General features: G+C 40.8%; 2 protein-coding genes across 7 annotated transcripts in view; one reads left to right on the top strand and one right to left on the bottom strand.

Moving 5' to 3' along the window:
* The window catches only part of GEMIN5 (gem nuclear organelle associated protein 5), a 39,746-nt gene extending 33,361 nt beyond the window's left edge, over positions 1-6,385 (top strand). For all 4 annotated transcript variants that reach the window (XM_010987260.3, XM_031449404.2, XM_010987259.3 and 1 more), the window contains exons 25-28: positions 2,022-2,184; positions 2,779-3,283; positions 4,584-4,680; positions 5,256-6,385. In XM_010987260.3, the coding sequence (XP_010985562.3) occupies positions 2,022-2,184; positions 2,779-3,283; positions 4,584-4,680; positions 5,256-5,423 (933 nt within the window). In that variant the 3' untranslated portion in view covers positions 5,424-6,385. The remainder of the gene's footprint in view (positions 1-2,021; positions 2,185-2,778; positions 3,284-4,583; positions 4,681-5,255) is intronic.
* Positions 6,386-9,336: 2,951 nt separating this feature from the next.
* Positions 9,337-22,821, bottom strand: CNOT8 (CCR4-NOT transcription complex subunit 8). 3 transcript variants are annotated; one of them, XM_064484483.1, is made up of 7 exons: positions 22,740-22,821; positions 17,180-17,355; positions 15,932-16,125; positions 14,035-14,196; positions 13,294-13,438; positions 12,498-12,608; positions 9,337-10,874 (listed from the first exon to the last, which is right to left on the bottom strand). In XM_064484483.1, the coding sequence occupies exons 2-7, from the start codon at positions 17,294-17,296 to the stop codon at positions 10,725-10,727; spliced, it is 879 nt and encodes a 292-aa protein (XP_064340553.1). In that variant the 5' UTR covers positions 17,297-17,355; positions 22,740-22,821; the 3' UTR covers positions 9,337-10,724. The 3 variants fall into 3 exon arrangements, with proteins under 3 accessions (XP_064340553.1, XP_064340554.1, XP_010985563.1); XM_064484484.1 differs by having other exon boundaries at positions 22,758-22,775; XM_010987261.3 differs by lacking the exon at positions 22,740-22,821 and adding an exon at positions 22,534-22,712.
* Positions 22,822-23,680: the final 859 nt, after the last annotated feature.

Raw genomic sequence — 23,680 nt, 5'->3', positions numbered from 1 at the left:
CCTTTAGCTTTGAAGTTAGTCTTAGATCAGTATTCCCTTTTTAAAAAAAAAGTCTAAAAATAAAGAAAAGCACAGAGACTAATAAAAAGTACCCATCAATTAGAATTAACACCTGTTCACATTCTGTCATCGTTGCTTCATGGAGAATTTTGGTTTCGTTTTGTGTATTCTTTTGTTTTTGGTAAAAGAAATACAATCGAGTTGAAGTTCCTCATGTTCCCTTCCTCATTCCCATTCCCCTTCCCTAGCTCACCAAAGGCCACAGGTCAGACCACGTGTGCTATTTTGTGGCTTGATTATTTCAGTGACCTTGTTTGTCAGATCTATCCACATTCATACAAAGAGAACAAGCTGATTCATACAGCCACCACACCCATCCTATGAATACTTTTATCTATTTTTTCTTTTGAAAATAAAGGAACATTGTATTTTTGAGAAAGGAGATGTCCTCAAATGGTATCGCACTTTGGAAAATAGTTTGTCAGTTCCTTACAGTTAAACATACATATGCACAATGACCCAGCAATCCCACTGCCGAGTTTTTCACTAAAAGAAGTGAAATCAAATGGCCACAACTTATACACAGGTGTTCATAGCAGCTTAGTTAAGAAGAGCCAAAAAGTAGAAACAACCCAAATGTCCATCAGTTGGTGAAGGGATATACAAACTGTGGTGTAAAAGTAACGAATTACTAGTGTAAAAATACTATCAGAGAATCTTGAAAGCATTATGGCAATTCAAAGAATGAAGACACAAAAGACTACATACTCTACTGTTCCGTTCATATGAATTCTAGAAAAGACAAAATTATTACTGGCAAAAACTAGATCAGTGGTTGCCAGGGGACAGGGAGAGGGGAGCTGACTGCAAAGGGGCACACAGGAGTATTTTACAATGAAAATGTTCTATGTCTTGATTTTGGCGGCAGTTACACCATGTGCGTGTGTGTGTGGGTTTATCAAAATTAATCAAACTACACACTTAAAATTGATAAATTTTCTTAATTACACTCTAGTTTTTTTTAATTAGAGCTTTTGGTTCCAGAAACTCACTTTTTGTTTTAATTAAATGCAAATATCAAGGCATTTTCTTAACATGAGCAGACTTTAACACCAGACAGTGCATGTTGCAATGCAACTACATATGAAAGTTTCAGATGGGAAAGCAAAAATGGGTGAGGGGGGTGGAGGGCCTTTCTTAAATGTAGACTGTATTTCTTCCCACATGTAGTTAATAGGAACATTTTTTTTAATTACGTTTTTTATTGAGTTATAGTCATTTTACAATGTTGTGTCAAATTCCAGTGTAGAGCAGTTTTTCAGTTATGCATGAACATACGTATATTCATGGTCACATTTTTTTTCACTGTGAGCTACCACAGGATCTTGTATATATTTCTCTGTGCTGTACAGTATAATCTTGTTTATCTATTCTGCATATGCCTATCAGCATCTACAAATTTTGAACTCCCAGTCTGTCCCTTCCCACCCCCACCCCCTTGGCAACCATAAGTTTGTATTCTATGTCAATGAGTCTGTTTCTGTTTTGTATTTATGTTCCTTTTTTTTTTAGATTCCACATATGAGTGATCTCATATGGTATTTTTCTTTCTCTTTCTGGTTTACTTCACTTAGAATGACATTCTCCAGGAACATCCATGTTGCTGCAAATGGCGTTGTGTTGTTTTTTATGGCTGAGTAGTATTCCAGTGTATAAATATACCACATCTTCTTTATCCAGTCATCCGTTGATGGACATTTAGGCTGTTTCCATGGCTACTGCAAATAGCGCTATGAACACTGGGGTGCAGGTGTCTTGTTCAAGTAGGGTTCCTTCTATACAGATATATGCTCAGGAGCGGGATTCCTGGGTCATATGGTAAGTCAATTCCTAGTCTTTTGAGGAATCTCCATACTGTTTTCCACTATGGCTGCACCAAACAGGAACATTTCTGGTATCATCCAGTGCTTGCTATGACAGGGTGTTTGACTGAGATCTGACTCTCTAACTCCTCCCTCCAGCTCCTGCTTCACCTTTGCCATGACCTGACCCTGGCAGTGCTGAGCCAGCAGGTGGCCTCCTGGGACACAGCTGTGGAAGAACTGCTTCGGGCTGTAATGCGGAGCTACGACTCAGGAAATTTCACCATCATGCAGGAAGTGCACTCAGCCTTTCTTCCTGAGGGTAAGTGACCCCCCAGTTATGCAGGGGCCCAGTCACTAATGGATCCTATAACCACAGCCCAGTGGTGTGGCACCAGGAGTACATAGGTCATTGAAAGACAGAGACAGTCACTTAGTAGAAAGTTTGAATTGGCTTATCCAGGTTCCTAAGAGGTAGCCCAAAAGACCGAGCTGTTTTCCTTTACCTGGTCCTACCCCCCTTACTGTCTGCTACATACTTTCCTACACAGAGCTAGAGAGAGAGAGAGAAATATCAGTGTGTTCACAAGTTAGTAAGAATGGAGAAGACATTTCTTGTTACAGAACTAAATCATAGTGTTTTTTCAGAGACACGGTGGGATCTTACCCCCAGAGCCTTCAGTAGCACAGATGGAATACTTTTTCTGTCATTCTTGAAGTGGTCTAGCAATGAGAACATCATCCTGGGCTAGGAAGTGTTTAGCTCTGCTTGGCTTTTGATGGGAGGCATGTAGTCCCGTGAATCACATGGGGGATGTGATCTGCCTCTTGGGTGACAGGAAACAACATGGGGGCAGGAAGCCAGATTTCTGGCAGATAAAGAAATGCACAACCCTAAATCCTGTTCTTCTCCTAGGCTGTGACCACCTTAGAGACAAACTGGGTGACCATCAGTCCCCCACCACACCAGCCTTCAAAAGTTTGGAGGCTTTTTTTATTTACGGACGTCTGTATGAATTCTGGTGGTCTCTCTCCGGGCCTTGCCCTGAATCCAGCATCTGGGTAAGGGCTGCTCACAGAAGGATGACTTCTGTTGAGCAAAGCCAGCAGCTGAACAATGTCAGCCCTGAAGAAACTGAGCCCAAAGCTTCTCAGCCAGAGCCAAGCAGGCCTCCAGAACTAGACGTGAGACTCACAGAAGAAGGTGAGCAAATACTGAGAGCTTGTAAGGAGCTCTTTTCAGAAGAGCATGCCAGTCTCCAAAATTCACAGAGAACTGTTGCTGAAGTCCAAGAAACCCTGGCAGACATGATCCGCCAACACCAGAAGAGACAACTCTGCAAACCTACGGCAGATGGTCCTGCTAAGAATGAACCTGAACAGGAAGCAGAACAGTCCCTCTCTGGTTCTCAGCACCAGTGGTGAGTACTAATTCACTACCAGGTGGAGCTAAAAATACCCTGCTGGATTCTCACCTAGTGCTTGACGAGACTGATCTGGTCACTTGGAAGCACCACAATGTAGTCATTAAAGCACAGGCTTTGGAGTCAGGTGTGGGGTTCTAATCTGATCCTGCTCAGTGACCTGACAAGAGTCTTAGTGTCTCTGAGCTTTAGTTCCCTTGTCCATAAATGGGAGTACAAACTCCAACCTTGCTTGAGAATTAAACAAAATCACAAATATTGTTAATAACAGTAGTACAATAAACCCTACCTTTGTCCAATAAGCGTAGATTCCCCAAAAAATCAATCATGTAAAAAATGGGAGTTGCATTATCACATCATTAATGAAAACCATTGTTTTTCACTTGTTCGGTAGTATACCAAAAAACACACAGAAGAGTAGTGTACAGAACTACACGCTGAGCTGAGAAAATCCCAGATGACCAGACTGCTGTATGTAGCATCTTAATTACTTCTGTTGAAATCAGGGGCCAGGTGGATGGCAGCAGCCAATCACCAATCATTGTACAGCCCATCTGCATTACCACAGGGCACTTTTCTGTGGGCATCTGCAGTGCTAAGCAAATACTGCTTGGTTCTTCCAAGTGCCTTTTACCTTGATTATATCCCCCCAGCACAGGGCCTAAAACATAGTAACTAGTACAGTCAATAAACATATGGCTGTTATTGCTAACTTTAAAACATTAAGAAGCTTTGAAATCCCTACTTTTTTTTTTTGCTCTAAAAATACTCCCATTGACATCTTAAGTCAGAGTTTTGAGTTACTTTTCTAGTAAGCTCCCACACTCTAGGCAGCCTTAGGTTTGCTTTTAATAACAGGAAAAGCACTAAAAAGTTATCTAACCCAGCAGCTCTTAACCTCTGGATCAGAGGAGCCCTTTGAAAAGCTTAAGACACTCCAGAAAAATGTGCATCCATGCATCCCATGGGTAGGAACTCCAGCTCTGTCTAACCATTCCCCAGAGAAATCCAGGCCCTCTGCACTTGGCTGCAGGTTGAATCCCCTACAGGTTCTTAATTTTCATTGGAGCTATATGTCTAAGAAGTGGGGATTTGGAAAATGGTGAGGAATGATACTGCATTTTGAAAACTATACCATATCACATTAAATTCCCTTCTCTTGGCCTTTGTATTCAAAGATGAGATAAAGACCCAGGTGACAGAGTAATTTTGTTTATAGGATAATATAATTTTGTTTATATAGATAATATGTGGGGCAAGACATATGACTTGTACTTTTTTTTATTATCATTACTAGTAAAGAAGAAAAAAGTGAGCCAGTTTCTTTGCCTGAATTAACCAAAAGGCTTACAGAAGCGAATGAGAGAATAGCTAAGTTTCCTGAGAGTATTAAGGTAAGATTTATATAGCAGATCATTTGGTAAAACATTACTTTCTGTAATATCACTTGACTACACCAGATTCTTTAGTGGTCATCTACTTCTCTGTTAAGTTTCTAAAATCTCTGCATATTTGTATATGCTTAAAAAATTCAGGATCCTTTGGTTAACTAAAATGTTTTATAAGAGTAGAATTACTGACAACACAGCAAATTTCTAACCTCAGTCTTCAGAAAAATCTAACAAATTTTGTAGCTGGAAGTAAAATAAAATTACAGTTGCTACCACGTATCTGATTGCTTACAGATGGATAGGTGTATCTGGATGTGGCCCTTAAGTAGTAAGGGAAGCATCATGTTTTGAATTAATTTGAGTAGGGCTCTGGAAAAAGTCTGGATCTTTTGAGAGGGACACCCCAGTTTTGAGTATCATCTCTCCTTAGAGTAAATAAAGAAGAGCCTGAGGAGAGGAATGGCTCAGCCATGCCTGAGAAGTGTTAGTACCTGAGGCTGAGTCGCTGCAGCCTTCTGTGCAGGTGATTGTGGCTCTTTTGCAAATGCTTCCTTGTTCATCCCCGTGTCATCTTTCAGACCTGGCCCTTCCCAGATGTGCTGGAGTGCTGCCTCATCCTGCTTCACATCAAGTCTCAACATCCTGGCTGTGTGACGCACGAAATGCAGCAACAGGCTCAAGAGCTCCTTCAAAAATACAGCAACACTAAAGTTTACAAAAGACACTGCCAGACCTTCTGCACATGAACTTTCAAGGACCTTTAAGAAACTGTGCCAAATTCAAAATACCCAACACCTTTCACCTCTGCAGTTATACCTCGCCAGACATTCACTTTGATCCAGAGATGTTTCTGCAGTGATCCAAAAAATACAAATAAGGGTCAAGTTTGAATCTACTCTACGCTTAGGCACAGTGGAATCTGCCTTTGGACTCAACTGTGGTTTCCAGGGAGGAAAGATTATGAAAAGCCAGCAGTAGTTATTCAGAACTAACACCTGCAGAGTGATTGTTGGTCATCTCTAAAGCCTTATGCAGGTTTCACCCAAAGAGGAGAAACTTTTTAAATCACCCAAAGTGTCATATTCTTCAACACAGGCTACCTTTATAAATGCTTCACCTGATCATAAATACGTCAGTCTTGTTTGAGATAGAATTGCTGCATTTTATGACTATTGGTATCATTTTCTTCCCTGTTTTTGTTAACCTGGGTTCTCCCCTTCTGCTCTTCCAGACTGAAGTTTGAATGTGAAATAGGCCTTACCCATCATGTTGACTCTTTACCCTATCTGAACTTTAGGTCAAAAGTTTGGTTTTAGTGTTTCCTGGATAGCTTATTTGAACAAATCCCTTACGAAAGCTTTAGAAGAACAAATAACTAACTCAAATGTGTCTTATCCCTTCGGTTTTGTAAGAAATGACTGATGGTGATCAAAATAGCTCGGGAAGAAATTACCTTTTCAGTGGTTCTTTAATCTTTTTTGGATCACAGGACCCTTTGGAAATTAAAGCCACAGATGATCTTTGAAGAAAAATGCATATTCCTCATCTTGCATATGTAATTTTGGGATCACTGGACTCCAACTTTGGCATAATGGAATCCTACATACTATTTAATGGTAAATCCTTTGGAGTTTTGGGGGGGTTTTGTTGTTGTTTTGTTGGGGTTTTGTTGTTGATTTTCCCCCCCTACTAATGAGCATTTTCTTGAGATCTTGTCTTCTCTTTGGTTATTTCCATAGTTGAACAGTGTCAGGAACAGATGTTTCCATTATATCCCGGTTGCTAGGATGTAAAAATCAGGCAGTCTGGGGTGAGGTTGGTAGGGAACACTCTTTCCCATTAATTGAACTATTTTGCTATTCATCGTGAAGGCTTTCCTCCTCCAATGCCATTTATTTTTCAATTATTTCCCAGAGTTGCGGGTGGTGAGGCCAGCAAGAATGAAATTTATTTAAAAGGAACTCTCTAGGAAGGAAAACGTTTTAAGAGTCAGTTTTCAAAGATCTGACTCCCTGGGGTTTTGGTTTGGTTTGGTTTGGTTTGGTTTTATTAGACCTAGCTTTAGGATTTTAACATGCTAAACCAAAAAAGGAACTATTGTAGGATTTAGATCCTCATAGTTATTTACAGCGTTAAGTAAACTTTAGTTAGAAGATGCATTGTTACTAGTGGCTGGAGAATCTACTTTGTTGCAAAGATATAAATAGACATGCTTAAGTGGAGAACTCAATACCAACCAGCTCTACAATCTTTGTTAAACAAATGCTTCACTTACAGAAATGAAAAAAATATTTATTCCCTTCCACTTGAGTAAAGAGCAGTATTATTAAACTGGAATTCTAAACTCCTTCATGATTTACCAAAACCATCCCCTGTGAGCACACTCCCCAATTACCGCTTTGGTAAGAACAAGAATTACGGACAACTAAGCAAGAAAACTACCCAAAGCAAAGATGACAAAAGTGACAAAACTCCATTTTTCCAATACTAGATACTGTACTGTTTGTATCAAGCTGTTCAAATCTGAATAAATGGTTTTCATTTCCCTCTCCCTAATCATTAGAACCATGAAGAGCCAAAGCACAGAGGAGATGACTCAAGCTTTCTGACTGGATAAGATATATCAATAAATAACTGAAGAATTAGTTTTGATACTTTACCCCATCCAAAGTAACTCTAGCTCTGATAGGCAACTGTATCTCTAATACAAACCACCATCCTACTACCCAGATGACAGCACTAGCCTCCCACTCCCAGCATCTCCCTGAATCTGCTCTTTGTTACTAATTATCCATTCTTCATATACCAATGATTAGTCTAAATGACAAATCTCATCAGCTTCCCATTAGAAAACTTTCAGTAGTTTCCCATTGCTATTAGAAAGGAGACACTCTTGAATGTGGCTTATAAAAGCTGTGCCTGGTCCCAGTCCTTAACCTCTGGGCCTCCTGTCCAGACATTCCCATCCTTGATTCTAGATTCCAGCCACACTGGCCTCTGAGCTGCTGGAACCCACCAAGTTCTCTTGTCATCTCAGGGGTTTTGCCCGTTTTGTTCCTCTACCTGGCCCACTTTGGTTCATCTATTAAATTTCAGATGAAACGTCCTTTCTCTAAGAAGACTGTCCTTGAACTTAAACCTCAAGGACATCAGCAACCTGTACTTTATAGTTCACAAATGGTATTTTTATAAATTACTCTTGGCAATACAGCTATAGATTGTAAGCTCAAATGAGGGTAGAGATTATGTCTTCCATGTACTGTTTTATCCCTAGCACCTACTTACAGTGTCTAGTATCTAATAAGTGCATAATGGAAACTTACAGACTGAATAAATCAGGAAACTGAAAGAATGCTCATTAATAACTTGAACTTAGAGGACTCTAAACTGAGCTCATTCATACCAGCACTGGCTGACAACTAAGGCTTGAGGCTGGTCGTCAACCTTACTACATTAACAGAACACAGGAATTCAAGAACACTTAGCAGTAAAATAGCTCCCCACCCAGCCACGATTTCGCTTTCCACAGTTTCAGTTACCCACAGTCAACAGCAGTCCAAAAATATTAACTGGAAAATTCCAGAAATAAACAATTTTTAAGTTTAAATCATGCCCACTCTGAGTAGCGTCTCACAGCCGTCCCACTCCGTCACTCTTGATGTGACTCATCCCTCTGTCCGGCATATCCACACTGTATGCTACCTGCCTGTTAGTATAGGAAAAAACAGTACCCATGTAGGGTTCAGTGCTACCAGTTACCCCGCAGGTGAGGGAGGACTACTATGTATGCGGAGGAGCTGAATTACACCACAGTGAGCATTCTCTTGGTCATCCTTCAGGACCATTCCTTTACGAAGATAACCACTCAGACAGCTCTATACACAATAGTATTTATACAAGGTGATGTTCTTTCCAGTTCTACTAGACTTGTGCCCCTTTTTTAGCACCACTTTAACAAGCTGTCTCTCAACTCTCCCAAGCAATGACCAGACCCCCACTTAACACTGAGTTCCTCAACCCTTCAAACTCAGCATTTCTCCTGACATGTCAGTACGTCTGTTCTCAACTGTGGCAAAGATGAAATCCCTACTTTAATCCAAATTTGTTAGGACATCTGTGTCGGCCTCACAGTCACCAGCATGTCAAAGCTCCTTGGTTGAGAACCTATGACCTTTGCTGCTTTTACCATAAATCTTAACATGATAAATATATCTCTTCCAAAATGTGAACATCTCAGTCAAATCCAAGATCTGCTCCTGCACCTGACTTCTTACAACCCCACCTTTGGGGATCAATAGAAGGACTAGAAACGAAGTCCTGAACCAAGACTAGGATATCAGAAGTTCAATTTGTCTAAAAGTAGTCCACTAGTTAACAAGCCAATCAGCCATATATAAGGCAGTAGCACCAGGAAATAGAATTAAAACTGGTTTCCTAGTAACGCCAAATAATCAGCAGGGGGTGTAAGTGAAGAGACAATTCCATTTACACAGCTGCTCATTAAAAGCTTCCTACAAAATGAGACATCATGTATGCAAGCCAACTTGGAGAAAACAGAGGAAGAGTTTGGGAACAGACAAGATGCTTCCATGTCACTGACAGTAAACGACCATATTCTAGAGCCAGCAATTCAGAGCTTTGAAAGACCAAACCTTCATGCCAGTGGTTAAAAAGAAATCTTTATTTTACAAAATTAAAAACATAAATAATATTTACAAGCATCTTAAATACTAGCTTATAATACTTGACATTTTTTAATCATTTCAAATTGAGTTTTCCATAAGCTTTTAAAATGCAAGACTATTCACCCACTTCAGTGAGTTACCAGTTTTCATCTCCACTATTCCAACAGAGTTTTTGGTTTTTTGAAATTGTCTGTACTGTAGTCATTCAAAAAAAATACAGTGTACTTTTTAAATGACTAGTTTAAAAAAAAAAATCACAGTCCTGAGCTTCTTACCCCAGTTGTGGGATATTACTCCAAAAGAACTCTGTAAACCAAATTCCTTACTGCTCTGCTTACATGTAACCACTATAACTTTTTAGACTCACATTCCTGGTACTCACATTAATCCCTCTCCCTAACTTCTCTTCATTTTTCTGAAAAGGAAAAGCAGGGAAGACAGATAAGAGAGACAGGAGAATATAGATGACCATCTGAAATCACATTACTGAAAATATAACAGACTTATGATCCAAAAATCTGCCCCTACTAACTTCCTTCAGCATCAAATCCAGGATGTTTTACAAAATGAAAACTCAAAATGATTTCGAATGATGCACATGTGACAGCAAATCTCAGTGGCACAATGGAACACAGACTTAAAGACACTTACGTGACTAATTTAATATCCATTCTGGAGTTCCTCGTGAATAAAGGGTAGGCAGATTCAGTAGAATTTTGTTTTTAAGAAAAGTTTTCATTATCTGGTCTTCATATTTCAGCACTGAGTAATTCATTTCCATGTAATAGTACATAAAGAAAGACTAACAAGATATGAGGAAAGCAAATGTCCTCAAGAAAGGTCAAAATAAAAAAAACAAAAGGAAGAGACTCAACATCTATAATCCACTTCACAAGACCACCATTTTGTTCTACTTTCCCTCGAAGCCCTCAGCTCAGCTGAGAATCACAGCAAGACGTCTTCATCCTCAGAGGTTAGCAACAAATTTAAAAGAAAAAGAATGACAACAGGTAAGAGTTATATACATTTTACTAGTTTGTTTCTGACTTGTCCTGAATATTTAAAAAGATGTCAAATGAGCCATGGATGCTGGTGGCAGGAGGCAACTGGAGAGGAGAGGCTTAGGGATGAGGAATAGGGAAGACGTGTTTACAAATTCAGAGCAAACTCCCTTCTTCTGGATCTAAAATAAAGGCATCTTTTGTCTTCAGTGAAACAAAAGTCTTTCTGTCAACGCAGATGGTAGGTACAGTTTGCTCAAAAGAAGTGTTTTCTCTTGGGAAGGAAGACAAGTGTACACAGACAGTCAGCACGGTGAGCACCACTCTGGGACCAGGCCTGCCCTGCAGAGCCTCGCCGCCATCACTGCTGCATGTTGTTGATGATCGCCAGGATGCTCATCTTCTCCTGGGCAGAGTCCACATCCTCATTCTGCTTCTGGGCCACTCCCGTGCCTAGGCCATAGAGCCGCCCACAGTACTTGGCATCATCAATACTGTCCTCAAAAAACAACTGCAGAAGAGGACAGAGAACCCCTGTGAGAACCATGCCAAGAGTCATGCCAAGGTGCAACACTACCACATCAGCACCTCCCAGCTCTCTTAAAGCCCTGAAAATCTAGCCAACTAGAAACTAACTTCATAAAGAAAGGCTCCAAACCTTTCCTATATTCTTTTCATGTTTCTCTCTCTCTAGGACCCCCTCTCTGAACAGACTTCTACTGTCCATGAGTTTTTACTGCCAGAACTCTGTGCTGCTGCTGCTGCTTAGTACAACTGTCTCTACCTCCTCTCCTAACAGGCAATGCAGTGGCTAAGAGCTTGAGCTGACTCGTGTGATCTTAGGAAAGTCACCTCAACGCTTCTGAAGTCATGGTAAAACAGGATAAGGTAACAATAGTTTGTTCTAAGTGAGAAAGTGGACACTAAGCACTTACACAGCAAGGTATCTCAACCTTTGGGGCACTACTGGGCAGGATTAACTCTTTGCTTGGGGGGAGAGGGAGGTTGTCCAATGTGTGTGGTACTGTACGATGTTTAGCAGCTTCCCTGGCCAGTAGCATACAACCCTACTCCCCCAGGTTGGGACAGCCAAAAATGTCTCCAGACATCTTACCAAAGGTACCTGGGGGACAAAATTGGGAGCACGATGCTGCCAGCTTTGTTCTTCTTTTCCAAGACTGCTTTGGCCATTCAGGATCTTTTGTGGTTCCATACAAATTTTAGGATTGTTTGTTCTATTTCTGTGAAAAATGCCACTGGAATTTCGATAGGGATTGCAAAGTATCTGTAGACTGCTTTGGGTAGTATGGACATTTTAACAATATTAATTCTTCCAATCCATGAGCCCAGAATATCTTTCCATTTATTTTTATCTTCTTCAGTTTCTTTCATCAGTGTCTTATAGTATTCAGTTTACAGGTCTTTCACTTCCTTGGTAAAATTTATTCCTAGGTTATTTTATTCTTTTCGATGGAATTGTTTTCATAATTTCTGACAATTCACTATTAATGTATAGAAACAACAGATTTTTGTATACTAATTTTGTATCCTGCAATTTTACTGGATTCATTTATTAGTTCTAAAGGTTTTTTGGTGGCATCTTTAGGACTGTTTATATATAATACATAATCTGCAAATAGTGACAGTTTTCCTCCTTTCCGATTTGGATGCCTTGTATTTCTTTTTCTTGCCTAACTGCTCCAGCTAGGACTTCCAATATCACGCTGAATAAAAGTGGTGAGAGTGGGCATCCTTGTCTTGTTCCAGATCTTAGAGGAAAGATTTTAGCTTTTCACCATTGAGTGTGAGGATAGCTGTGGAACATCTGATCATTAACAGAACTTAGCATAAAATAAGTGGATGGTTTAACAAATGTGTTCATATTATAGAAATGAGAAGAAAAGCAAATAATTGCAAGGATTAGAGGTGCGAGGAACACCAAGTACACATCTAATCTTAAGCATGCTGAGTGGCCACCTTTTCAAAATGCTTCTGTGCCTCCCAAATCACATTTAACATATTGAACATATGCACAACAAACAAACCAAAAGCAACTGCTTTCAAAGTGCTCATCAGCTGCCAGCAGAAACTGTAAATTTGCAACAAACTTCAGCCCCAAAAGCCTTGGCCTTACCTCTTTCATCCTGAAGAAGGCCATTCCTGTCAGCAGTGAGTCTGAGCCTGCCTGGTGCTGTCTTCCAATTCTCTGCAAATCCAACTGATCAGCAACTTCCTGAAGACCTCCCTGGAGATGCAAGGAAAACAAATGTAATATTACAGACCCAACTCCTCCACTGGAGTCAATTCTGTCTATTCTTGAGTTTCCTTCCTTTGGTGATAGGGAAATAGGAACAGGCTATTTACTTAACAGGCCTTAACCCAGCAGTACTCCCTTTTAACCCTCCAAATGACACACTGTGCCATACTCCACTTTTCACTCCTTTCTTTTCTGCATCATTAATTTTGTCAGACCTCTGCCCCTGAAAGTCCTAACTGCTGTGAAACAAGGCTGAGGAAACAGTAAATGCCAATCCAATTCTAGCAGCAAACCTCTTGTGTCAACAATTAGGGTGGGGAGTTCTTAAACTGTCTAGGGTGAAGAACCCTTCTGAGAGTCTGGCACACTGCAGACCCCATCCCTAACAACTTGTACACACACCTCATGTTGCCCACTGTTTCACTAGGTTCATGAGCCCTACATGAAGAATGCCTGCCTTACAGTAAGAGAAGCAGAGGGGTCCCTTCATGCCCAGGTTCAAGACAGTTACACACAAATCCCTGTGCTGATCAGCCCTATATGCACCCTGTTGAGCACAATGCTGGCACCTAGCAGGCACTCAAGGGCACATGCTGAACAAACTGCAATAAGGCAAAATGACAAGTCTGCTTCTGTCACTGCTGTTACTAGTATTAAGAAAAATATTACGTACCTTAAGATTTTTGCAACTCTTCATCAGGTATTTCACATCATAAATGGATGGGAAGAAAAGGTTCAGAATATGAAAGAATTCATGTTCCTCTTCTGGCAAACGAGAATCCGTAAGTAACTTTACCATGTAGCCAAAGTCATAGCCACTACAAGGAGAAAATGAGGCAATGAGATGAAAGAGAAGCAGTGATCAGACCCCGGTGTTCGACTGCTTTATTTCTCAGAGCTTATGATGCTACCTTGTGTCAGGAACTTTCAGTTTTCCAAAGTAGTTTAACCTACTATAATCTGAACTTTCCATTAAAAAACAACATAACAAATTCATATGGGAGATACATAAGAGAACCCAAGGGTTTGTAAATGTGCGTTTTATTCATCAATAATTCAAAAGTACTGCACAGTAAAAATAACATCTCCTAAGCAGAATATGGCTTTTGAGTACCAAAGAAAACCCAGGCAAGCCATTTAAAAGACAATCAAGTGCTTCCATCCCTCCGACCCTCCACCTTTCAACTTGACATATACCCACTGACAGCCACATGAAAGAGCCTAATACTGTGTGAAACAAACCACCATAAGCTCCAAAGTGTTTTCTGAAATATTGAAATGTGAGCAACAGTTACCATTTCATCATTATAGCTGATGTGAGCCACAAAAGAGAACCAAGAGGACTGCAAAAATACCATGAGAATTCAATTTCCTGCTCCCAAAGCAAGAGAGAAGCACATTCTCTCAGACTGACCTGTGAAATGAAAGCCACTTGACGTTGTCACAGAGAACCACCCCTGACGTCATAAGGAGCTCTGCAAAGTGCAACGTGTCAATCCCTTCCTCTTCATGCTTCTGAAACTGCAGTCCTGAGTTAGCAAGGAGATCTATGGAGTCCTGGGAGTACATGTCCTCTCTAAAAAGAAAGGTGTTCACTTAGTGGGTAAGGTCACAGAAGTAGTGGGCAACAGTACTACCATAACTTACACATTACAGAACAAGTGTTCCTGAAATGCTTCCATAGTTTAAGAACAGATCAATTCATTGCTTCCAGTGTTCCAGCAAGCACATAAGGTAATTCAGTAAATTTTATGTTATGTGGTTTTTAACCACAATTTTTTTTAAAGAGCATCAAAATTTGTTCAAAATCATATAGGTTTCAGTTCCAATTACCCTTGATTAGCACCTACTCCATACCTTATATCTATTATGAAAGACAGTAATAACCCTGTCTTACAGATAAGGAAACTGAACTACAGAAGGTAAAATAACTGATCCAAATTCACCCCGCTAAGAACTGTAATTCAACACTGATCTCCTAACTAGGGAATTGATTTCATTTTTTCATTCCAAACAGCCTTATTGAGATAGATAATCCACATACTAAACAATTCACTCATTCAAAGTATACAACTCAATAGTTTTTAGTATATTCACAGAGTTGTACAACCACCACCAATTAGAAACCATTTCACGACCTCAAAAAGAAACCCCATATCCATTAGGCTATCACTCGCCATTAACCTGTAACCTCCCCACTGCCCTCTCTAGACAACTACTAATCTATTTTCTGTCTCTATACATTTGCCCATTTTGGACATTTGTATAAACAGAATATATAATATGTGGTCTTGTGTGTCTGGCTTCTTTCCTTTAGCATGTTTTCAAAGCTCATCAATGTACAGCACATATTAGTACTTCATTCCTTTTTACTATCCAGTGGCATGGATATACCACATTTATCCATTCCTCTTCACAGACATTCAGAATTTCCACTTTGGGGCCTTTATGAATAATGCTGCTGTGAGCCTGCAGGTGCAAGTTATACATGCATGTATGTTTTCATTTCTCTTGGCTATATGCGTCGGAGTGGAGCTGCTAGATCATACGGTAACTCTATTTTTAACCTTTAGAGAAACTGCCTGTTTTCCAAATAGACTACACCATTTTATATTCCCAATAGCAATATATGAGGACTCTAATGTCTCCACACCCTCACCAATACTTGTTATTATGTCTTTTTGATTAAGGCCACCACGTACATATGAAGTAGTATCTCATGGTTTTGATTTGTTATCTCCCTAGTGATCAGTGATGGTGATCATCTTTTCGTGGGTTTATAAGTCATTTTTTTTTTTAAGGGAAGTACTGGGTATTGAACCCAGAACCTCAAACATGCTAAGTATGTGCTCTACCCCTGAGCTGTTACTCTCCCCACCCTTATAAGCCATTTTTAAATCTTCTTTGGAGAAATGTCTATTTAGATTTTGTGCCTATTTTTAACCAGGTTGTCTTTTTGTTGACTTGTAAAATTTTTTTAAACTTTATTATTGTATTATTTCATTATTTTATTTTGGTGGGAGGTAGTAATTAGGTTTATTTATTTTAGAGGAGGTACTGGGGATTGAACCCAGGACCTTGCGCATGGTAAGCATGCGCTCTACCACTTGAGCTATACCCTCCCCGTAAAAGTTCTTTAAGAGGGACATTACATTCTGAGATTCCTTATCTCATGTTATGCTTGACAGCTGTCTAACCCCCACTTGGGTTTGGTGGAAACAAAACTTAAAATTAATAAAATCAGTTAGAAGCCAGTCTGCACAAATGTAGCAGATCTAAGAATAACACTGAGAGGGGTCTCAGACACTTACGTAAGGTTGAATTTGAAGTTAAACTGCCAAGTGTTGATTCCAGAAGGATATTCTCCCTTCTCATTTGTGAATGTGAGGCCAAGCTGGATAATTTTTAAAAGGTCAACATTGCACCGTAAAAGCTGATACTGGTAATCTATGGAACTACGAAATTCACCGATTGGTCGCACCACAACACCTGGAAATTCTGTGTCCTAGAAAAGGAAAAAGTCTCTCATCATACATTTTCACAGAAAAGTAGGCACTGAAGTGATCATTCATAAATAAAAATTTTACCTCAATTTATAAAAGTTAGGTGACATGCCCCAAGCTCAAGCACAAAAATTCACCATAAAATACTGATTTCATTGATATCTACACAGAAGGACCTAGAATCATGAGGATCTGCACCACAACTTGGAGATCCTGAACAGGATCCGAACAGAAGTAGCTGACTAACTGCAGATCCATTAAGAACATTCTAGGTTCATATACAGTCGATTAGGAACACTCTAGGTGGAGAACAATATACGAATAAAAAAACAAACATAGGGAGGTCAAACAGCTATTCAGAAAATAAATACATAAATAAACAGCCACGTGTGGCTTTAGTAGAAAGCCTAGAACAAGATCATAGAGAGTTCTAAATACCAGGCTAAAGAGTTAATTCTACGATCTCCACAGCAGGAGTCACAAACTCCAGGCAGCTAACATAAAGGAGTGAAACGCACTGGGTATGAAAATGGTTACGAGTAACAGGGACTGGAGCAAACTAAAGAGTACCTGCCTCCCCTGAAAGAGGCTCCTGATACCACCACGATACACGTGTTCCCTGCCAGCCACTCAAGGTCAGGCAGGAATGGAGACCCCATAATGCCAAATCTTCCCATTTTTTTCCAGAGATGCCAGACATAGGGAATTTAAGTAAGGTCTCTTCATTTTTTAAATACTGGCAACTACTCATTAAAAACTGCTTTAAACCCTGTCTGTCAAATTCACCATATCTGTGTGACAGATGTACCTATGGGCTGAGACAACTTCTGCTTTAAAGACTTCCAAACGAAGCGTAACAGCACAAAGAATCTAAGACACTAGAGGTTACGCCCTTCTCAGACACGCTGGCTATCCTGATGTTTCGTAAAAGCAACACAGCCTTCCATCACGTTTAATTTGCCAAAGCTTTATTCTAATTATTTATTTAAAATTCCCACATTAAATATTCCCGAAGTCCATACCAGAAAGTGAGTCAACTAGAGTAGAGCTCTTTACCATGGCAATATAACTGTAACTGAGCACGATTTCCCGGATCTTCCTCATCTCTTCTTCTAGATTGCTGGCCCAGACTTCACAGATCACCTGGCTGTTCTCCACAAGTGCCGCAGGCATCCTGAAGAAACTTGATTTCAGATGACTACGACAGAGGGCGAGCCAACGGTTGATCCGATCTAAGTTCAAAAGCACATTTTGAAATCACATTAATTTATACATTGGCATAAGATGTTAACACAACAAAGACATCAAAACAATATTTTACCATCACTTCATCAGCTTAAGCTAAAAGGTTAAGACTATTATATTTATTCTCCAGTTTATATAAAGGGGAAAATTGCCTTTGTAAAGGCAGACAGACAGACACACACACACACACACACACTCCTCTCTATATATGTATATACCCCCTTCCTTTCCTCAGTTCGTTAACCTAAAGAGACTAAAATTACTTAAGAAACCTAAAGAAACTTTTGCCCAAGGTGCCCTTTAGCACAGACATAAAACTACCCTAAACCAGTTTCTGAGCCCTCTCCAGACCTACCTGAAGACTAAAATAGTTCCCTGTGAACACAAATATGCCCTCAACCATGATTTTCTTATCACTTTGCACAGAGACCAAATCATGCAAAAATTTCTAAAGAAATCACTTTCGCCAGTTTAAATGTGCCAGGATCTCTGAAAGCCTGAAAGAATGTGGACCTAAACTCTCGCACTGAAGTCTGAACACTCATACGGTGACTATGGGCCTGGGACTTGCCTCTCCACTCCCCAAACAACGAAATTCTTTTTCCCCACATTCCAAAAGTCAAATACAACTAGAGGCAAACAGATCACAAAGTGAGGGATTTAAGCTGTAAAAACCAATCCCACTTGCTAATTTGAACCTTTAACAATCACCATGAAAATTAGAATTTGAGTTATTAATGTCTACTTTTAAGCATATAATATTCTAAAGGAACTAAGCAGCAATTCAACAATAGGAACAGAAAAGACAGTAGGTATAAGCAGTTCAACCAGAAACAGAATGACTTATAGAGTATACTCTGGGAGCAAACTGGGGAGGCAACAGTACTCTGCAAGAGAAAACTCAATCAACATGGTTCAGCCTGAGAGTAATGCTGTTATTACAGCAATGAGATGCCTAGTTATAAAAAGACAGAAAGAAGCTTATCTTAAGGGCATTTATTTAAAAGGCAAGCCGACGGATGGATCCTCAACACAATGTAAGAGTCCACTCCAGTGTGTGTACTCAGGGGAAAATTCCTAGAAAGAGTAAAATGAATCTTTGCTTTCTATTTTCAAGAAAGGCAGATGCAACAATAAGAATCTGGGTCAAAATAAAACTGGCAGTCTCAAGTGTCATCTCCCTGAGACACTTCTGAGAAACCAATCTATTGGTCTGTCACCAACCCTTGAAAATTCCATTTATTCAAGTAAGTCTATACTTTGACAGATGCCTCTCTGAAATTACACTAGGCTTACTGTAATTACTCTGAAACTTAAGTAGCCTGTGGCAGCTTCCTAAAAATTACAGGTGGTGGACACTTCTTAAAGGCAGAATCTAGTTCTCATTTTTGTTCTATACACAATGGGCATGAATTAAAGGCTTACAAATGACCAAATCAAGAACAGAAAAGAGCAGAAGTTCAGACTTTGTTGAAATAAATTCCATTATCTGACCATAATTTTTTAAATGTTGGGACTCAGAACTTTAGATTCTAAACCACACTTAAGGTATTCCCCTGCAAAAGGGCATAAAACCATTTCTATGCCCATTAATGTTAAGCATTCCAGTGAAACAACACACTTCCTTTCTGTGTCATTTCAAATACAACCAAAACTACTTTAGGGGAAGTGGGTATCACTAAGTGGAGATAGTTACATAATAGCAAAAGCAACAAAAGTAACTCTAACAAAAAATATCTTTCGCACCCAAGCAGCAAAGAGCTGTTTTAAAAATAGGACAAACAGGTATTTACATTAAACCCTTACAACCAGGCTCCCCAGCTAAGAAAGAAGCTTTTAAGGTCAAAAGAAATCAGAAAACAATCTGAAGAGGCTCCCTCTGGTCAAATAAAAGACAATGTGAATATCATTACAGATAATTACTACAATGCATTACAACTTCTCGGATAGATTTAAATTCAAGAGTTCATAATGAACTAAGAAAATAAACTTAATTGGCCATCATTGGAGAATGCTAGTGACTGGACTTATTTTTAAAACTACTTGTTTTTCCTATATAAACTATACCCCCAAGTAACCAAATAGTTAAAGGGAAGTTTCTCTTTATCAAAGTTATATAGCAAAATATAAATACGGAATGATGGAATATCCTCATTTCATAACTCCTAATGAATTCATAGATCTGTGCAATAATCATAATGGCGTTTATATGGATTATTGAGAAAAGACAAATCTATAAAGACAGATAGTAGCCTACAGTGGTGGGGTTGGACTAGGGGTTAAAGGTAAATGGGACTGAGGTATCTTACTGAAGTGACAGAAATGTACCCAAACTTAATTACAATGATTATTGATAACTCAGTATATTTACTAAAAATCAGCTAGCTAATTCTTCGTAAAAATGGGTGAGTTTTATAGTATGTAAAGTATACCTCAATAAAGTTGTTAAAAAATCACAATGGCTGTAATCATCACAAAAAGAGACCACCTGGTATTAGCGCCTCCACACAGAACACATCACCACTATGAAATAGTCTTGCTAAAAAAAATCCAACTTGAATCTGACCAAGCCTCTAGATTTAACAATTTACCGGAAAGAAAGAAGACAGAGAAACGCATTAGATGACACCACAGAAATGCAATCAGCAAAATCCAGAAACTTCTATGGGAAAATACAGAACCCAGATTATTCAACAAATAAGTTGCAAGAAATAAGACTTTCAGTAGACCTATCAACCAAAGCATGCACACCTTAGTTAAATCCTGCCTTAAATAAACTGCTAGAAAAAAAAACTATGACATTTTTGAGACAGTAGAAATCTGAACAATGCATGATTTTGGTTTCTTGCTTCAGGGTTTTGTTTTGCTTTTGTTGTGTGTTAAAATATATTGTGATTATGGTTTTTGGAAAAAGTTCTTACCTTTTAGATATAATGCAAAATAGTTACAGGTGATGTACCAAATGTGGGGTTTGCTTCAAAATAACAGTGGAGAAAACTCCCAACAACTTTGTACAGTATTTTTCTCTACATTTAACAGATAAGAAAACTGAAATTCAGAGTCATTAATGTAAAAACGTAGTATCATGGGTTCGATTTCCAAGAAAGTTCTTTTTACAATGTGAGGGCAGGAGATTTAGAGGTACAAACTATTATGTATAAAATAAACTACAAGGACACATTGTACAACCTGGGAAATAGAGCCAATATTTCACAATAACTATAAATGGCATATAACCTTTAAAAATTGTGAGTCACTATACTGTACATCTGTAACTTATATAACTATACTCCAATTTAAAATTTTTTAAATTATTTTTAAAAGCTAACCATTGTCATACATACAAATGAGGAAGTCAAAAGCAAACCACTGGCCAAAAATACTTAAGACATTCTTGCGCCAAACCCTTACCTAAGAAAATTGTGGAAATAAACAACAGCCTGCAAACCCCAAAGTGTAATGCCACTCAAAAACTGAAAAGGAGTCACATTACACACATTTAACTTAGCATAAATTGCTGGATATACTAGCCCCTAGAAAGAGAAATAATAATAAATAACGCCAGCAATTCTGCCTGCCACTTTCCACTCAGACTCAGTGAACACATACTCCAGAATGAACCTAAAATGGGGATCACAAACATACTGTTCCCCTTGCTTATTAGTTTTCCTCCTTTCCAGACTCTAGCACACCTTACAGTGCAGAAAGACTTTATGCCATTCAATTGTGTTTATTTGTGCAAAAGAACCCCTCAAGGTATCCTAATTACATTATCTCTTTGGTTACAACCAAAGAAACAGTAACAAGTTTCAAAACTGAAGGAAAAAAGACTGCTGGATATACTGAGAAACACAATGGCCATCTCCAACTCTGCATCTACCTAAGAAATTTTTAAGGATAATTTTGGTTGCATGCAATGTTTGCCTTACAGGATGACTTTAAATCTTGATTCCCACATGAGCTATTCCACTTTACATGAAAGCAAAATACAAGCCCTGAAACCTGTTGTTTCCCAATACGAGACTGTGCAAGAAAGAAAGGTCACACAGAAGTTACGGAGGTTCCAACCCTGGGCTGGTCTTTAGAACGAACTGTGCAGATCGCCACCCCCCACCCCCCAACCAATGCAATGATCTACAGTGTAAACTTCTCCAAAACAAAGTTCCTTATTGACACAGGAAAGCTCTGAAGAGCAACTAATTGATTAAGTCACCCGAAAGCTTTCTCTGCAAGCAATCCAGAGTACCAGACCCTGCTTAGGAAAAGAATGTTTTGGTTTTCCTGCTTTTGTTTCAAAGGAAACATTCTAGAGGGCCGAACAAAGGCTTTGCCGCGCACGGATAAGATGGAAAAGGAAGTACAGCACTCTAGAAGAAATGGCAGCCGCCTTGAAGAGGGTCCTCTGCATACGCGGCCGCTGTCCTCGGCTCCTGGACCCCGACCTGCCCCCGCCAAACAGCGTCCCAAGACACTCCCCCGGACCGAACCGTAGTTCAGCCAGTTCTTAAAACCACCCATGCGGCCCAGGCCTGTAAGCAGGCTCCTCCAGAGATCAGAGATCTGGTTCACAAAGCCACAGAACAGCAAGGAAAAGTTGTGGGGCCACAAAAACCAAGAAGGGAGAGGCCCGCAAGGTTCCAAACTCAGGTCCCCACCCTTACACGTCTCCTCCTCTTCCCGTTCTGATCACGCTCCCACTTCAAACCACCCTCATCCTTCTCCTTCTCCTTCTCCTCCTAATCCCCCCGCCTTTTTTTGTTTGTAAAACAAAGATATTAAAACTACAGGCATTAGGGCCAGACAGACCTATGTTCGAAGCCAGGACAAGGAGTAGCTGTATGGCTTTGCGTAAGTTACTAAACCCCTCTCGTGCCTCAGTTTTCCCTTCTTGTAAAATGGGTTTAATGATGCTACACCCCCTCAGAGAATTGTAGCAGAAGTTAAAAAAAAAATGAAGCATATAGGGTACTCTGGAAAGGCTTGGCACAAATCACTAGAATTATCGTGTGGCAGTGGTGGTTATTATTACTACTATTCGACGGGCCTCTCTTTACACACCGTGTCCCTCACGCAAGCGCTCACTCCCTTTCCTCCCGCAGGCCCACCCCTTGCCTCCCATACTCTCTCATCTCACGCTCCTCACTGATAAGCTCGGGCCTGCTTACCCTGACCGGCAGGGCCCGCGAAGCGCGGGCAGGCGGCCGAACTCCCCGGGTGCGGCGGCGGCGGCGGCGGCCCCTGACCCAGCACTCCCCTCCCCCTGCCCCGGATCCGCTCGTAGAACCGAGGGCCCAGTGAGATGAGCGCCCTAGTGCCCAGAGCGACCTTACGCACCGCCCACCAAACAACCTGGCCGCACCACTCTACCCACCCGATCCTCCCGACTCGCCTGCTCCCTTTGCGTCACTCCGAGCGCGCGCGCGCCTGATCGTGCCTGCCCCTCCCCTTCTGCGCGCCCTGGCGACTCCGTGAGTGCCCAACCTGTGAGTTCGCGGGAGCAGCGCGCAGGCGCAAAACCGAGGGTTCGCCGCGGAAACGGCGGGGTGTGGCGACCTCGGCGGACGCATGCGGAACATGGCCCTCCCTAGGCCCTCTCGCGACTGGTTGAACCAATTCAATTGAGCAAGCTCACTACTCCTCCATTTCGATTCCCCTCCCACGCGTTCGGGGAGTGGGCATGGTCTAGAACTAGCCCCACCCCGGTGTGGGCGTGGCCTAACTAGACCAAAGGGCGTGGCCCGTCTGATCAAATCCCTCAGAATACAACGTCCCCTCCTCCCTGTTTTGAAGGACTGTTAAAATCGTTGGCAGAAGCGGACGTGGGGAGAGGTTGGCTGGTAGATATCCTGATCCCTTCCTTCTGTCCTAATGCAGCCCCCTGGACCCTTCATTTACAAAACATCTACCTGACGGCTTCCTCTCTGGCAGACATTTGGTTGGGGGTGAGGCAGGAGCCCCAAACCGAGCCTGGGTGACGTCCTCCAAGGCCCACCTCCCTCCTCCCGGCCCCACGGAGCTGGGAGTGCAGCGTTACCACGGCAACCGCCGGGGCCTGCCGGAGTTACAAATAAGACGCAGCCTCGGTTGGGGAGGAGCTGGGCGAGTCCGCTGGCGTCCTCCTGCCTTTCGGGAAGCTCCGAGACCTGGCGGACGCTAAGCAGGCTCGCCAAATCTTCGTAGCGAGAGCAGTGGGGCCCAGGCCTAGTTTAGGGGATTCCTTAAAGCCCCCTCCCGCCCTCTTATTCTCTGTGACTACTGTTTGAAAAGAGATATCTTTGCCAATGCCTCCCCTTGGCAGGGTTTGACCAGGCT

Source organism: Camelus dromedarius, chromosome 3 (assembly GCF_036321535.1).
Source record: "Camelus dromedarius isolate mCamDro1 chromosome 3, mCamDro1.pat, whole genome shotgun sequence".
Taxonomy (NCBI): domain Eukaryota; kingdom Metazoa; phylum Chordata; class Mammalia; order Artiodactyla; family Camelidae; genus Camelus; species Camelus dromedarius.
Note: the sequence above shows the minus strand (reverse complement) of the source record. Positions and strands in the feature narration are given on the sequence as shown.

Coding starts and splice junctions, on each gene's coding strand:
- CNOT8 (XM_064484483.1), bottom strand. CDS start 17,296: ATGCCTGCGGCACTTGTGGAGAACAGCCAGGTGATCTGTGAAGTCTGG. Junction 13,439..14,034: donor AAGTGGCTTTCATTTCACAG/GTCAGTCTGAGA, acceptor TTCTCCTTGTAG/TGGCTATGACTTTGGCTACA. Junction 10,875..12,497: donor CCTTCTTCAGGATGAAAGAG/GTAAGGCCAAGG, acceptor CCTCTTCTGCAG/TTGTTTTTTGAGGACAGTAT.